This window comes from Podarcis erhardii (assembly GCF_964252035.2).
Source record: "Podarcis erhardii genome assembly, chromosome: 14".
Taxonomy (NCBI): Eukaryota; Metazoa; Chordata; class Lepidosauria; order Squamata; family Lacertidae; genus Podarcis; species Podarcis erhardii.
The window spans coordinates 49,710,074-49,727,262 of record NC_138503.1 but is presented as its reverse complement, the minus strand read 5'-3'; the positions used below and the strand labels follow the sequence as shown (position 1 = coordinate 49,727,262).

The 17,189-nt window shown below is 38.3% G+C and overlaps 2 protein-coding genes across 3 annotated transcripts in view; one reads left to right on the top strand and one right to left on the bottom strand.

Annotated features, from left to right (window-relative positions):
• CHLSN (cholesin) overlaps nucleotides 1-17,189 on the top strand; it is a 150,000-nt gene that overhangs the window by 18,962 nt on the left and 113,849 nt on the right. The gene's annotated exons all lie outside the window — the stretch shown is intronic.
• GPER1 (G protein-coupled estrogen receptor 1) lies at nucleotides 1,361-6,346 on the bottom strand. Its single transcript, XM_081840381.1, has 2 exons — nucleotides 5,903-6,346; nucleotides 1,361-3,229 (listed from the first exon to the last, which is right to left on the bottom strand). The coding sequence occupies exon 2, from the start codon at nucleotides 2,893-2,895 to the stop codon at nucleotides 1,825-1,827; it is 1,071 nt and encodes a 356-aa protein (XP_081696507.1). The 5' UTR covers nucleotides 2,896-3,229; nucleotides 5,903-6,346; the 3' UTR covers nucleotides 1,361-1,824.

The following is a 17,189-nucleotide window of genomic DNA, read 5'->3' as shown; positions in this document are numbered from 1 at the left end:
AGCGCCGCAACCCCAGAGTCGGCTACGACTGGACCTAAAGGTCAGGGGTCCCTTTACCTTACAAATAATATTTGTTATTTTCAAGGTATTGTACAGTAAATAAAATTAAAGGAAGGTGAAAGTGAAATAAAAGCCAATTCTATTTTATGAATGGAAAGGGAAGTGGGAGGGGGGCCAGTTACCCATTGAATCTCCTGATTGCAGTGTGAATACAGGTATTGAGAGTGAATATTGCTTGAACATGCCCAGGATCCAAATATTCTGGGAAAAAAGTTGATTCAAGTTAGTGGATATTGCAATACCCACTAGCAGTGTACTTCCCTACCCTGTAAGAAGAATGTCCTCATTCAGGGCTCCAAGTTGCTTGGACCAAAAGATGTGTAGTGGTATTTGACATCTGGGAGAGTTTCAGGAGAAGAAAAGTGAAACAAAACACCTTCCCACATGGCCTTTTTTTGCTACCCTATAAAGCACTAGACAGCTCAGGGTGATCTTAAGCATTTAATTGCTGTATAATGCAGGAGGTGTTCTGAAGAGTGGAACTGGAAAATGTGTTCATTTTCCTTTTCTTGGAAACATTTCCTATATAGTGCAGGAAGAGAAATATTTTCTGCTTTAAACTGATGGCGCACATACCCTTCCAGAATACTTACTAAAGGCTACATTGAGCTAGTAATTTCCCACTTTTCTCCCGGAGTCCATTTTCCTTCCCCCACCCTCAACTGGCACACTAACATTTTGTGTCTCAGCTCACCCACAGTCTGTCCTGGTTCTTTTAGAACTTTTCCTTTGTCTCCTGAGGTGGAAGTGAAATCTACCCATAGGGAAAAAGCCATAGGATTTAGCACAGTGGGGGTTATGCATCATTTGCCCCAACAACTAAAGCATAGTGAATACACAGGAACTCCTATCTTTCATGTTAAACGTGGTCATGGAAATGTCATCTTCAGGTAACAGGATGAGTAATAAAATATTTCTTATTTCTGTAGGCACAGCTGTCATCCACATTCCATGAGTTAAGGAAGTTCACAAACCTTTGAGCCATTTTCAATTGTTTTTTTTAAATACCGTTCTTTCCTGCTGCAAACTTATATAGTTCTGTATAACTGGAGAAGTCCTTTGAGTATGTACCATTACCTTAGTTTTGGGTGGCCCTGTTCCACTTATAAGCTGATAAGCATTCAACTGCCTGAGTCCACTATTAAAGGGGAAGATTCTTGGTGATTCAGGGGATTTGGAAGTAATAAAAGCCTAATAGCTATCTGTAATAATTAAAAAACAACAACCCAGAAAGAGAGGTCCATTGTAAATCTAGATTGAATTTCTATTTTCTTAATAGTTTGTGCAACAGTATGTGTCTATTAATATACAGTACCAAGCTTTCTATGCTGTGGCTGTTTTCTTCACCAGGTTTGCAAGCTGATATTCTTGGAAGGAAAATCAACAATTCTCTATATCTGTGACTGCATCTCTGTATCAATATGTTCTATTGAATTTCCCTATTCTTACTGCAGTTTTACTATTTTGTTCAGGGTATCTAACATATGGCAGAAAAATAACATTATTGGATAAGTATATTATAGTTAAGTTCTTCCTTAGACAGTTTTCTGCTACCTTATTGTTCACAAGTATGCAAATACAGCTGGCCCCCCATGAGCCTTTTATTAGTTTCTAACCTTAATGAAATGCAGATTTGAGTAATGTGTAATCTTTTACATATCATCATAAAAATAGTACAAATCTTTGTGCATAGGACAAAATATATGATTTTTCTATTAGCATTGTGATCAAGTTCCATTATGGTACCTTTAAATACAGGCTAAATTAAACTTCTGATTGCTCGTTGCTATCAGGAATAACAGATTTCAGGGTAGCATGACAAAACCGGTTTAAAACAGAGACTTTGGTTTTCTGTTCAATATACAATTTCAGTTTCTCTCTGAAAGTTTCACCTAGGAAGCTGTAGATAAGAGGATTCAAACAGCTGTTTGAGAAGGCTGCAAGGTTCACAATGTGTCCGGTTAACGGATAGTTATGTCTGAAAGACTGGTCCCTTGATGAGGTTTGCTCTGTCTTTTGAAGAAGTTGCACACTTATGAAGACATTTTCAGGAAGCCAGCAGATGAAGAAGACAAGGACAACAACAAAAATCATACGAAGAGCTTTCTGTCTGCGTATCCGCAAACTTCTGTGCTTGTGGGCTCTTATCAAGACTCTTACAATTAACGAATAACAAAGGCCTATAATAGCAAAAGGGATGATAAACCCTAAGGTTATTTCTAGCCACTGAATTTCTTCTACATCTGCAAAGCAAAAGGAAACCTCCCCAGCATGTTGCAAATGTACAGCTGTGAAGGGCACTAGTGCTGCCGAGATAGATGCCAACCAGATGAGGCCACAGCTTAATCTGGCATGTTCCATGGTGCGAAATAAGTTGGACTTCATTACTTTTGCTAGTGCTATGTATCTGTCAAAACTCATCCATGTTAGGAAGAATATGCTGCTATACATGTTGATTTGAAGGAACAATGACATAAAAGTACAAATTATTGTGATATCGTAATACTTTTCGTCGAGATTAAAAACTTCGATGAGAGAGTCAGCCACCAAAATGAGATCTGCTACTGCAAGGTTTATGAAATATAAGTCTGGAATAGTCATCTTTTCACGAAAACTTATGTTCACCACTAAAATAAGAATGTTTCCCACGAAGCCAATAGGAAAAAGGAATATTGTGTAAAGGCATGATAAGAAAAGACCTATAATGTATTGCTGGTGTTCTGATTTATCCGCGAGGCTGACAGTTTTGTTTTCATTGCATAGATATGATCCATTTCGTTCAAAATATGTGCTGTTACAAAGTACTTGAGATGTGGATGCTGTGAAAATTTCCATGGTATGCGCCTCTCTTGGGTATATCGCTTAGAACTTCAGTACCAAAGTGCTTAAATTGTTGGTGAATCCAAAGAGATCTGTAGAAGTCATATTTTGTATTTTGCAAAGGCAGAATCAGTTTAGGTCAAGACTTGCAGAATTTCTACAGTACCTTAAGAAAAGTGGTAAGCAAGAATCAATTGATATGTTCTATAACACAGGAACTTTTGTATGGTAATGATGATTTCAGGTGTATACATATTTCTTCTATTGTAATCTTGCTTACAATTTGAAAGATGCTGAATCATAATAGTTCTGTTTACTTCAGTTTAGCAACTAATGAATCTTGTTTGACCTGCAATTAATAAAAAGGAAAATAATTAATCTCCTTCCTGTAAAAATGAAAGAGTTCATTGTTTATTAACATGAATGGCCTTAACATCTGTTCATGTATATCCATGATGCTGTCTTTGTGAATTTAGTTAGATGAACCACAAATATATGAATGTATATGTTCAGTGTAAATGTTTTGGGGATCATTTTAGGATCTATATGGTGGCAATGAGCAAAACATCTTTTTGGCATTGCTCTTATGAGAAAAGGATAAAAATCAGGACTAAAGCCAGTTTTGGAAGAAATAAAAGATCAACTTTCTGTTGTATCATGTTCTTTGTTTTCATAGATAATTATAGAAATCCTAACATATAACCCCTACAGCACATGCTTTGGCTGCAAAACTGATAGCTAGAGGAAAAGTATGGGACCCTTCTGATTCTTACTCTGTTTTTCTCACAGAGGCTTAAAAAAAAAAGAGAGGCTCTTATAGGTCTGCACATTTTAATTGCTTTTCAATTGTATAACAGAAGTCTTTGGGGAAAGAATATTTATCTCTTAAGCAGTTACCTTTTCTATCTATGTTGTTAAATGATTTGTGAAATTATAAGGAAATAAAAATAAAGCAGATTACCACAGATGATTAAAATCTTGAACTGGATTATGTAAACCTTGTTGCCAAAAAGCCATGAGCAGCTAAGATTCTTACAGCATTTTAAGTATATGGAAGTGGAAACACATGTAAATAAGATGTAAACTCTGTTTGGCCTAAATATCTCTGACCTAATTTTTGAGCCAGATTGAAATATTACATACATTTGATTATTGAGACCTATCAGCCTAACCTCTTCCAGCGCAGTTGGTAGTAGAATGCTGTGTGCAGCTCTGGTTGCCTCATCTGAAAAAAGCTATTGAGGGGATGGTGAAGACAATAACTGGTTTAGAATCTCTATGAAAATAGACTAAAGATAAGCTATTTTTAGTATAGAAGGTGGAGGGTCAAGGTGGCAGTGGCAACATGATACAGTTTTATAACATGAAAAGTGTAACCAGAATACCTTCCCAAATAGTTCTCTCCATCCGGTTAAATTGATTGACATTAATATGTGTTTCTTTTTACCAAATTTGTTACCACAAGCTGTGGTGATGGTCACCATCTTAGATGTCTATAGAAAATAATTGGAAGGATACATTTATTAATAGTGATTAGCCATAATTGTTTAAAATAAAAAGCCCAAGTTTTGAGGTTGTATATCTCATGAGTACCAGATCCTGGGAACATGCATCAGAGAGATACTTATTTCCCTCTTGCTCGGCTTTTGAATATCCAGAAGTAGCCGGTTGCTGTTGGAGACCAAATACATGCCTACCCAGAAGTGAGTTGAATTCAGTGGAACTTACTCCCAAGTAAATGTTCATTGGTTTGCAGCCTTAGCCTGGTCTTAGTCTTAATTTTTACTATTTTATATGAAGGCATGCATAAAGTCGTTTCAAGGGGTTTGTCATGTTTATTTCCAGAAAGAAAATTTATTTTCACTTGTCCCAAATAAAATACTGTGTTGTTGAATTACCATGAGGCTTGTAACAACATCTTTTTAGATTATTTCCTTTTTTTAAAAAAAAAAATGCATAATCTTGTAAAAAAACTGATTTTAGTAGTAGAGGGTTTAAGAATAACTCAGCTATTTTTAAATTTGCCAGTCTTTATAATTATTGTTTCTGCAAGGTAGAATAAATCACTTTTATACATCACTAAAAAGTAGGCCAATGTAAATATTGAAGGGAAAACTATATTTTAAATAGTAGTGCATCAGTGGCATTCTGATAATGCTCTGGGTTCTGCAAGAAATCTAAACGATTTCAACAGTGTTCATTATTTTAAATTGTTCTTACCATCATGTGTTTTTAGGATTCATTTTACCTTACACTAATGTGTATTTATAGGTTTTAACTGGTCTTGAGCTGGTTTCCTCCTAACCACTGGTTGGCTAATTTATGTTTAATCACATCACTATCACCACCACCAATTATAAAAATTAGTGCTATTCAGATTATTCTAGATTGAATTGAAGGCAGTACTGTATTGGTACAGTTAATTTAGAACTGAATAAACACCTGCATTTTAAAAAGATTGTTTAAGATACTTAAATGGTTTATAGCAACAAATCCAGGTCTTCCTGCAAGTCTTACCACTATAACAAAGCTTTATAGATTCTTGTAGTTTCTACAATTTTTGTTGAGCTGACATCATTTTAAAGGCTAAAATTAACTCTGTTTCTGCTGGTTTATTTCTCTTTGCCAGTTCAATCTGTAAATTAAAAAAAAACCCAACATTTTGAGAGATGTGGGATGTTTGCCTATTTTCATCCCTCTTTTGCTTTTGGGATCCTACTTCAAATACAAAAATAAACTCAGATGCCAGTACACTGAGCACCATTTCACAGATTCAGCTAGAAGAAGCACCTTCAGCATATACCACTGCTTGGCTGTACAAGCGTATAGCAAATGCAATTAAAAAAAAAACAGAACTCAAAAGTGAAGAATGATTCTTTAACATATCCTTTAATAACTAGAGTGAGATATTCCTTGGCTGTACAAGCGTATAGCGAATGCAATTAAAAGAAAAACATTAAAACTCAAAGTGAAGACTGATTCTTTAACACATGCATTAATAACAAGAGTGAGATATTCCTACCCTCTTTCATGAGTCCTGTTTTCCCTTCTTAATCGCTTGCATGTTTCGGTCAACTCAAGAGGTATTCCCATTGTGATGTATTGCATTGTGGTGTTCATCATTGCTATCATTTTCCTGCAACAAACTTAGCTGTATCATACATTCAATGTGTCGGTGCTGCTTCTAAATCGTGATGCAGCAGGTGGAGGCTTGGGCTTCATCTGCTGCTGAAGGAAGCTTGTTGATAACTGCACAAACACCACCTGGCGGCTGCCAGAATTGCTCTGCTGACTGTGGGAAAAGAAGTCTTGAACAGCTACGTTAAATCCTGTTTTCTCAGTGGAAGGGACAAGACTATAGTGCATGTCCTCAGCAGACTTTTTACTCCGTGTGTGTTTGTGTGTGTGAGAGAGGGGAAGAATAAAATACCCATTCCTTTCTTAAGCAGCAGCACCCAATGCCTCATTCAAACTGCTTTTGAATGTTTTGAAGCAGTTAGGGATATTACACCAGGTTGGAGTGGGTAAATGCTGTTTAAAGGGGAAAAGCTCAAAATTCCACTTGGCATGCCTCCCAAGCCCATGGCAGCTTATTGGATCCTGGCCACAGCTGGGCATGCTGAATTAGAAAACTTAAGATAGAGGGGGAAATTGGGATTTCTGCGTATCATAAATGACCTATATTATATTAAAATAGTGCTTAAAAAGCGCAGTATACTCATAAGAAGTTCAGCTTTCTGAGAATTTTTTCATTTTAGAAAACAAAAAATCTGTCTAGTTTTTACGGTTGTGAAACTATGCTTGAAAGTTCTGCTTCATGAAGTTTCCATACCAACACCTACCCTAAGTGTACTTCAGTAATACCATTGTACATCTGGGTACAGCATGATTTTAATACACTGCGCAGTTTCCATTATCTGATCCTGTTGTGAAAAACTTCTGGAGTTCACCTTGAATGCATTTCTCCACTGCCCCAGAAGTGCTTTACCTAGCCTGGTACCCACCATACATTGTGGAATATAGTCCCATTATCCCTGAGCATTATTCATGCTGGCTGGGGGTGATGGGAATTAGGGTCCAGTTTCTGAAGGACACCAGGTTGGGGTAGGCTGCTCTGGAATCATGGTTGTTCAGCAAACCTTTCCCTTGTTCACTTCTCTGCCAGATAAGCCCTGTGTGCCTGCAGTGGAATCTTGGTGCATTGTAGAAGATTCTGAGGAATGTTATGGGGCGTGTTCTCTGTGCACCATCTTGGCTTGCTGGGCCTCACTTTTGCCTCCGTTAACATTTCTAACCAGCTGCATATTACACAGAGAATATCGGGGGGGGGGGGCTGAATTTCAGAGGAGCTTGACGCAGTTTGAAAATCATTGCTGCAGAACCCAGAAATCACAATTTTGGTCATTATTTCTGGCTGTTGATAGCCTTTATTCTAAACTATGTATGTACCGTATGTACAATCCGGTTTTTGGTCAGAAACCAAACGTGAGATTTAACATTTACTAAATTATTCTGTATTTTGTAACATGTCCCAGTGCATCAGGGACAGCCAATATGGTGCCCTCCATATGTGAGCTCCAACTTCCAGTAACCTCACCCAGTATGGCTAGGGCTCAAGTATCAAGGGAGCTATAATTTCAAACATTGGCTACCCCTGCTCTACATGGCACCTCTTTATTATTCCTTTTTCATGCTTGATGCTAAGAGTGACCTTTTCTAAACTCAGTTTTTAAAAACTACCTGTATGCATGCTTTTCAGGTTAAGAATCCAATTATTATCCAGTGGTATTGTGCTCTATATTTTACTGCGTGTCAATATTTTATAGTTGAAGCTAGCAAGACAGACACTAAGTAATCATACTGCTTTGGGCATCGGTGGCTCCCCTGTCATACCTCAGAATCTCTGCTGTTGCTGAGATTCCACTTGCTGGCATTTGGTATCTCCACGTAGTAAGATGGAGTGAAATTAGGTCAGCGGCAGCAATTTATCAGAGTTCCATTTGTGACTAGGTAACAGTTATCGCTGTTCAATTTGGCATATGTTTCCTCACATTTTCAAAGAATGACCCTTGTTTTCGAATACCCAAGCTTTAGTGCTCATACTTTCTGAGCGTTTAACAGGTGTGCTGGGTCTATCTACAGATTTCTGTCACAAGTGCATGCAACGGCAAACTTACATTTCCCTCCATCTGAATGTAACAGATGCTGGAGTGGGGAGAACAGCTCCATGGAGGCAGGGGCAGTCAGTGGTAAACCTCACATCACAGAGCAGTTTAGTTCTAGCTTGTATTGTACATATCACTGTTCTAATGCTCATTTTATTTTCTCGGTATATGCATTTATTGGGTTCTTTGGGCTATTCCTTTCACACAGTGAGTAAGATAAATGGCTATTAGTCACGACGTCTATATGGAACCTCCATGTTCAGAGGTAGTATACTGCTAAATACTAGTTGCTGGAGTGTGCAATAGTTATTTCGTTATTGTGTTCATAAGTCGTTTTATTCCAAGACACCCAAGAAAAGACTTAAAATTTCAAAATACTAAAACAAATAATAAAAAATGTAAAGTTGGCCTTGTGAGTTGAGGGGTCAGTCTGACTGGAGCAAGTCCTGACGTTTCCTTTGTCTGTTTGCCTGCCTGCCTGCCTGCCTGCCTCACTCTCTTCTGCCTTCCCACAGGGGGGATGGCGTCCTTTGGATCCATAGGGGAAGGGTTTAATTTACTGGAGCAGGCCCTGATGTTGACCATGCGTTCCTTCCTTCCTTCCTTGCTGGCTTCTTTAAGCACTTTTGATACCCAGGTCTCTGATCCCCAGTCCCCTTCCCATACCTTTTCCAGTCCCATGAGATCCCTTGGATTCTCTGTAGTTTGCCCTTCTTCCTCCCCCCCCCCCACCCCCAAATCAGGATGCATCTTTCCTTTGGTGGATTCATTTGAGATCAGATAATGCTTAGACTCCCCCCCCCAATACTACTTGCTTAAGTGTGGGTAGATGTTAAAGAATCCCCTCTAATCCCCAAAGGAAAAATTTGAAAACTGTTCGAAGAGGCTTGGAAATGTCTCCAGCTTTTTTTAAAAAAAAAAATTATTAAGAGTTTTTTTTTTAATACAATAAACAGAGAAAAACAGCATAGGCAAAGAACAAACAGAAAAGAAAAACAAACATAAAATTTAGCATCATGTAATGACCAACTTTTCTTCATTTTTGGACTTCTTCACGTCTCTTGCTCCTACTTTCCAAATTTATAAAACTTTAACCAGCAATTTATCACCTTATTTCCATTCTTATTGTACACATTTCCAATATTTTGTCCCTAACTTTGAATATTTTTATCTAGGTCTTAAATATCTAATTTTACCATAATATTTATTCAAAATTTATTTTTCTCATAAACTTCACTCAATCTCATAGTCTTTTCACCAAACTTTATGGTGCCCTATTATTTTCAAATCCCTCATCCTTCTTAACACTCGTGTAATTTACAGTGTTTTTGTAGGTAGTCCTTGAATTTCTTCCAATCCTCTTCCACTGCTTCCTCTCCCAGGTCTCGGATTCTGCCAGTCATTTCTGCTAGCTCCATGTAGTCCATCTGTTGCATCTGCCATTCTTCCAGCGTGGGCAAATCTTGAGTTTTCCAATATTTAGCGACAAGTATCCTTGCTGCTGTTGTTGCATACATAAAAAATGTTCGATCATTCTTTAACACCCTCTGGCCAACAATGCCCAAAAGGAAGGCCTCTGGTTTCTTAGGGAAGGTATACTTAAATACCTTTTTCAGCTCATTATATATCATTTCCCAGAAGGCCTTAACCTTGGGGCAAGTCCACCAGAGGTGAAAGAACGTTCCTTCAGTTTCCTTACATTTCCAACACTTATTGTCTGACAGGTGATATATTTTTGCTAGCTTGAGTGGGGTCATGTACCACCTATATAACATTTTCATAGTGTTTTCTTTCAAGGCATTACATGCCGTAAACTTCATACCGGTGGTCCATAACTTTTCCCAGTCAGCAAACATGATATTATACCCAATGTCCTGTGCCCACTTTATCATAGCTGATTTAACCGTTTCATCCTGTGTATTCCACCTCAGCAACAAGTTATACATTCTTGAAAGTACCTTAGTCTTAGGTTCTAACAATTCTGTTTCCAGTTTCGATTTTTCCACCTGGAATCCTAACTTTTTATCCAATTTAAAAGCCTCTTTGATCTGAGCGTAATGTAACCAGTCTCGCACTTTATCTTTTAATTTCTCCAAACTCTGCAATCTCCAATTGTCTCCATCTCTTTCTAGTATTTCCCAGTATTTCGGCCATTTGACCTCCATATTGGGTCTTTTCACAGCTTTAGCTTCCATAGGTGATAGCCACCTTGGGGTCTTATTTTCTAATAAGTCTTTATATTTTGTCCAGACATTAAACACTGCTTTCCTTACAATATGGTTCTTGAAGTTCTTATGAATCTTAACCTTGTCATACCACAGATATGCATGCCATCCAAAAGCATTGTTAAATCCTTCCAAGTCTAACACATCAGTGTTTTCAAGAAGCAGCCAGTCTTTCAGCCAGCAAAAAGCTGCTGATTCATAATACAACCTTAAGTCTGGCAGGGCAAACCCCCCTCTTTCTTTAGCATCAGTTAATATTTTAAACTTAACTCTGGGCTTTTTGCCCTGCCAGACAAATTTAGAGATATCTCTTTGCCACCTCCCAAAACACTCCATTTTATCCACAATCTGTAAAGTCTGAAAAAGAAACAACATCCTTGGCAATACATTCATTTTTATAGCAGCAATTCGGCCCAACAAGGAAAGTTTCAGTCTTGACCAACTTTCTAAGTCTCTCTTAATTTCTGACCAGCACTTTTCATAATTATCCTTGAATAAACTCAGATTTTTTGTTGTTATGTTCACCCCTAGATATTTTACTTTTTTAACCACGTTTAACTCTGTCTCCTTCTGAAACCTTTCTGACTCTGAAACTGTCAAGTTTTTCTCCAATACCTTAGTTTTTTGCTTGTTTAATTTAAAACCCGCCACCCAACCAAAATCTTGAATTAATTGTAATGCCCTTTTCGTACTAGATTCTGGCTCCTGTAGGGTCAAAACTACGTCATCTGCGAAAGCCTTAAGTTTGTACTGTTTCGCTCCGACCTGAATTCCTTCCACCAACCAGTCCCCTCTAATCATATTCAAGAGCACCTCCAGGACCGAAATGAATAACAGTGGGGAAATAGGGCAACCTTGTCGTGTTCCTTTTTCAATTTTAAACTCTTCTGTCACCACATTGTTAACTATCAGTTTAGCCTTTTGTTCTGAGTATATTGCATCTATTCCATTTTCAAATCCCCGTCCCACTCCCATCCCTTCCAAGTTTTTCTTCATAAACTTCCAAGAAATGTTGTCAAAGGCCTTCTCCGCGTCTATAAATATTAACACTGCTCTAGTATTAATATTTGTTTGCAAAAGTTCCAAAATGTCAATAATGTTCCTTGTATTAGCAGACAAATGTCTTCCTGGGAGAAAGCCTGCCTGGTCTTTATGAATCACTTCACTTAAAACCTTTTTAAATCTGTTTGCTAAAATGTCTGCAAAAATTTTGTAATCCACATTTAGAAGGGAAATGGGGCGGTAATTCTTAAGTTGTGTCTTTTCCAATTCTGATTTAGGTATCAATGTGATGAAGGCTTCTTTCCACGTTTCCGGTGCTTTCTTCCCCTCCATAATCTCATTGCAAACCTCCATTAGTGGGTGTATCAAATAATCTTTCAGTATCTTATAATATTTGGAGGTAAGCCCATCTGGTCCTGGAGACTTGCCCAGTTGCATATTCTGAATGGCAACTTCAATCTCTTGTCGTGTTATTTTACAGTTCAGGATTGATCTATTTTCTTGCGTCAACCTTGGTAGTCCATTTTTTATCAAAAATTGTTCTATCTCAGCCTCATTTTGCGGCCCTTGAGTGTATAGTTGTTTAAAGTATCTCTGGAAACACTTCCTTATCTCCACAGGGTTCTGAATATTTCTTCCTTCAGTCTCTAGGTTGGTGATTGTGTTTAATTTTTGTCTCTTTTTCAACTGCCATGCTAGCAGTTTTCCACATTTATTTGCCGAGTCGAATGATCTTTGTTTCATTAACTTAACTTTCCACTCCACCTCCTGATTTATCAATTTGGAGTATTGTGCTTGGTAAAATTTAATTTCTTTCAAAATCTCCTTTGACTTCGGTTTTGATCTTAACTTCTTCTCACATTCTTTGATTTTCTCCAAAATCTTGTCTTTTTTCTCATTTTGTGCTCTTTTCTTTACAGCATTCTGTTGTATCAGAAACCCCCTCATAACCGCCTTACTTGCGTCCCAGATAGTTCTTTTTTCCACCGTGGTGTTCAAATTTATCTCGAAATAGTCCTTCAGAACTTTTTGGGCCTTTTTGGTAATCTCCTGATCTCTGAACAGATTGTCATTCATTTTCCATCTAAAGGAGCCGGTTGGGATTAGTCTCATGTCCATCTTTATAGCATTATGGTCGGAGCAGGTCTTTGGGCAGATTTCCACCTTTCTCGTCTTAGGTGCCAGACCTCTAGTTATCCATATTTGGTCGATTCTTGTCCATGTCAGTTGGGCTTCAGAAAAGAATGTTCCCTCTCTTCCCAGGGGGTTCTTTGTCCTCCAGATGTCAATCAAGTCCATATTGTCAGTCAGTTCAAAAAAAGTTTTAGGTAGTCTGCCGTCTTTTGTCACATTTTGGCTTTGAGACTTGTCCATGTTGGTTGACACCACCCCATTCATATCTCCCATCATAATGATGTTATCATAGTCCAGATAGTCCAGCATTATCTCATGCAGCTTCTTATAAAATTCCAATTTCCCCTCGTTTGGTGCATAAATTCCTAATATCAAAAACTTTTCTCCTTGATTTTGTATCTCAATTGCCAGAATTCTTCCTTGCTCATCTTTAAATAAAAATTTTGGTGAAAGGCTCTCCTTTGCATATATCACCACTCCTCTTTTCTTAACTCGACCCAAAGAGATAAATTCTTGTCCTAATCTTTTATTTATTAACACTTTCCTATGGAGCCTAGTCACATGTGTTTCTTGCAAGCAAATAATGTCCAATTGTTCTTTTCTCAATATATGAAATATTCTTCTCCTCTTTTCCGGGGAATTACAGCCATTAATATTCCAGCTCAGAAGTTGCAGAGACATCCTGAACAAATCTGTTATTCCTCTGGTGGTGGTGTCTTTTTCTCCGAGTCTTCAGGTCCCAAAGGTGCAGGTACAGATAATGGTCCAGACCCTGAAGGTCTCTCAATCCCTTTCTGAAGGTCCTCTCCGTAGACGCTCAAAAATTTATCTTTATCCTCGGCTGTTTTAATTTTGACCTTCTTCCCTCTAAATGTAAAGGATAATCCTTGGGGAAATTCCCACCTAAAAACAATTGAGTTGCTCCGCAGCAATTTTACTAACTCAATATAGGTGGATCTAAGGTCCAAAAGTTGTTTTGGGATATCTTTGTAAATTTCAACTCTTTTGTCCGAAATGTCCAGTGACTTTCCGTAATGTAGGCCTAATATTTTATCTCTTTCCTCCTTAGATCTCAAAGTAATCAAACAGTCTCTGGGCCTGTCTTTCCTTGCTAATTTTCCAAGTCTAAAAGCAGTCACAATTTTAAAGTCCTTGTCTTCCTCCAAAGGCCAAAACTTGGAAAATTCTTTTGTCAGGAACTCAATTAAATTCCCTTGTTCAAGTTCTGGTATTGATCTCAATCTCAAATTATTCTCCCGATTCCGCAATTCAATCATAGACAAATACGCCTGCTGTTCACCAACCAGTTTATGCAGTGGTTTTACCTCTTGTTCTAATTCTTCAACTTTTTGGCTGGCTTCCTCAGCCAATTTGCAGTTTTCTGCAGTGGTCTCAAATAACTTTCCAATTGATTGAGTATTCAAAGCAACTTGTTCAGTTAATTTATTTACACTGGCTGTATTTTGTTCAATCTTAGCCGTTTGTTCATCCGCTTTCTTGTCCAAAGCTTCCAATTTTTCAAAGATTTTCTCTAATACTGAGCCAGATGCTCCTGCAGCCATATCTTCCAACGGTAGTTGCTCAATTTCTTCTTCTTCTGCTGACAAAACAGTAGGGACAGATGATCTGCGCAGCTGTGAAGTTAAATTTAAAGTTGTTTGTCTAGCTTTCGCCCTAGCCGTTCTTGTTCTCCCAGTGCCACTCATTCCAGTTTTGTCTACAAGTCAAGGTCAAACTAAGTTGTTCCCATGAGAATCCAGCAGCCCAGAGAATAAACAGTCAAATAGGAGGAAAGGAAATAGAAAGTAAAGTCACATACAGCTATAAACCCAAAGACCTCTAGAGGGAGTTCAAATATGTCTTGAGGGGAAAAGCCAAATTGTTAAAATCCAGTTAATTTCCACAGTCCAAATTAATTTCCAAAGAACCTTCAATTCTTGTGGTTAGCAGAGTTGGTTTAAAAAGCACTACAATGTCTCTAGCAAGTGCCAGAAAGAATGTTTCAGTGTAGCAAATCCACAAAAACTCAGATTGTAGCAAACCCAAGTTACAAAGTATCAAAGTCTGCACTCTGACAGTTCTATTAATCAGGCAGATCCACTACCTGGGCTTCTCAATAAAGTTGTAAATTCCAGAAGAAGAGGTAAAACACAGTCCATAAAAGAAATAAATCACTTGAAAAAGATTAAGTCCTGATTTAGCATAAAAGCAGCTTCAATGGATGCATAGATTAGTTGTTTTTAACGCCTCTTCAAAGGCTCCAGACATCAAAGTCTTTTGCTTTAGATCTTAAGCAGAAGCGGAAGACGGACTTCCTGTTTACGTCTCCCGCTTTCGGCCGAATTTGTAGCAATTTATTTTCCAATTCTTACTGTCTTTTATTACTCACGGGTTGTTGCTTTTCAAAATTAGATGTTTCCAGGAAGAAAGGTCAGCGCTCACCGACAGCAGCTATGCGGCTTCACTCCACAGGAATAGCGATCGACCTCTTACGAGGTCCCTTCACCGTTTCGGGGGGCGCTTCTGGCGCCCGCCGAGTCCCACGGCCACAGGTTCTTGCTGCCTGTGGTTTTTCGATGAGGGTCTCCGCTTCGCCGTAGCGGACGACCCGTTTCTGCGGAGCTTCCTCCTCACAGCGCGAGGAGGACCGCCATTGCCGTTCGCGCCGCCTCCGGAAGTCGGAAATGTCTCCAACTTAATAGAAGCTAAGGATCAGGTTAACTACACAATGAATTATTAGTTTACAGTGTAATGGTATACGTGTCCACTCAGAAGTAAGTCTCTTTGTGTTTAATGGGGCTTATTCCTAGATAACTAGGTACAGGATGGTAGCATAGGCTTCAGTTTAGAGTTGGCAATTGGCTAAATCGGGGTTCTTGTGCCTTTAACAGTTGTATGACAGGCAGACATTCAACAAGTTAAGCCTTTTATAGAATGGAAGCACAATTACAGAAAAAACTTCACCATGACTGTGCTACCTCTAGTTTTGTGTATACTGTGGCCCCATGGCAGCCATGTTGTGACTGGTGCCCACAGCACTCTCTAAAAATTTTAAATCTGCCCATGTATCCAAAATAGTTGGTGACTCCTGTTTTATGCAGACAAAGGCACTTGCGGAGGGCGCAAAGCAGGACCATGGCCTAGGTATGTTCAAACATCCCAACAAAGAGGCTTGACAGGGCTTTTGGTCCCTGGGCCTGAGGTTCTCACCCCTGTCCTAGAGGCAGCTAGTTGGTTGCTCTGGGAAGCAAGATGCTGGAGTAGATGGTATTTTATATTTGATCCACTAGAGCAGGCATAGGCAAACTCTGGCCCTGCAGATGTTTGGGACTACAATTCCCATCATCCCTGACCACTTGTCCTGTTTGCTAGGGATGATGGGAATGGTAGTCCCAAACATCTGGAGGGCTGAGTTTGCCTATGCCTGACTTATACCCCGCCCATCAAGCTGGGTTTGCCTGTGCCTGCACTAGAGCTCTTATGCTTTTATGGGCAGTGCTAATCAAACAATTAATATTGTTGGATTAATCAAATGCATTCCAGTAGATTAAAATTTCATTTGCATATGAATAAGAATAATTACTTGGAATAAAAAAGCATGCTTTCTTTGGTTGTAGACATTGGAAATGCATCCCCCAGGTCACAGCACCTTAGCCTATTAATTCCCTCCTGTATGCGGTGGAAGCAGAAATGCTACTTCTGATGGAACTTGCAGTCTCTGTGGTGTTATATAAAAGATAATTTTAGAAATCTATTTCCTGATTAAATTTTTAAATGAATTAATCTGAATGAATTGACTAAACATTGCAGCCCTAGCTTTCATATCTTGTGTAGAACACAACAATGTACTTGATTCTGCCACAAGTATCAGTCATAGTTCCTCTTCAAGCCTACTGAAATTTAAACCATAGCTTTCCATTTATATTTTTAAAATGCAGAGACTACAGAAAAATGGGATATTAAAAGCACATCAGATCTCCACAGGCTCCGGGTAAAGAGCTAATGCAGGCTTAGAATACTTTCAGTATACTCTAATAATTCTCACTCATCTTTGTTCGGATATGGGTGATGTTCTTTTCCATTTGGCTTATGGTTTACTATAATAACATTTCCTTAATTGCTGCAGGAAAAAAAACACTACTGTATCTGAATAGAAGTAGACAGCTTTTCCCCATGACTGGAACAAACATCCATATACTAAAATGCTTCTAATATCCTACTTGTGCTTGCTATAAAAATGAATTATATAATAATTGGAAGATCATTTAGACTGCTGAAATATTTTTAGAAACATTTATTAACCATATGCATTGAGAAAATTTGAATTTGGTTCACATTTTGATAGCTGACAAACAGTTGTTGATTCTTGTTGATCATATCATCATAAACATAATCTATATATACATAAAAATAGCTTCTAGCATTCTGTCACACTCTAGTGAGATCAAGAAATGGAACACAGGGCAGGGCTATGCAGATGAAGGATTGGGGAAAGTTTTTTAAATCAATGGCTGGGATCACTAGGGGTGGGGATCATGCTTAATACATCCCATAATAACAACCCTGAGTACATCCTTAATTGTTTCCCAATTCAGGGAAAGTGTTACACTTGGAGGTCCTCTTGTAGTCAGGGCAGACCTTAGCCTCAGCCCCCTAATATTAGTTGGTCTAATATTGACTGGCATAGATGTTGAAAGGCTCTGATGTGTTTTTACTACAAAATCCCTTCTAACATTTTCCCAACAACTATTGCAATGTATAAGCTCACAATGTTACAATATTT

Bases quoted from the DNA above. Each gene is read 5' to 3' on its own strand.
- GPER1 (XM_081840381.1), bottom strand. From the start codon at position 2,895: ATGGAAATTTTCACAGCATCCACATCTCAAGTACTTTGTAACAGCACA.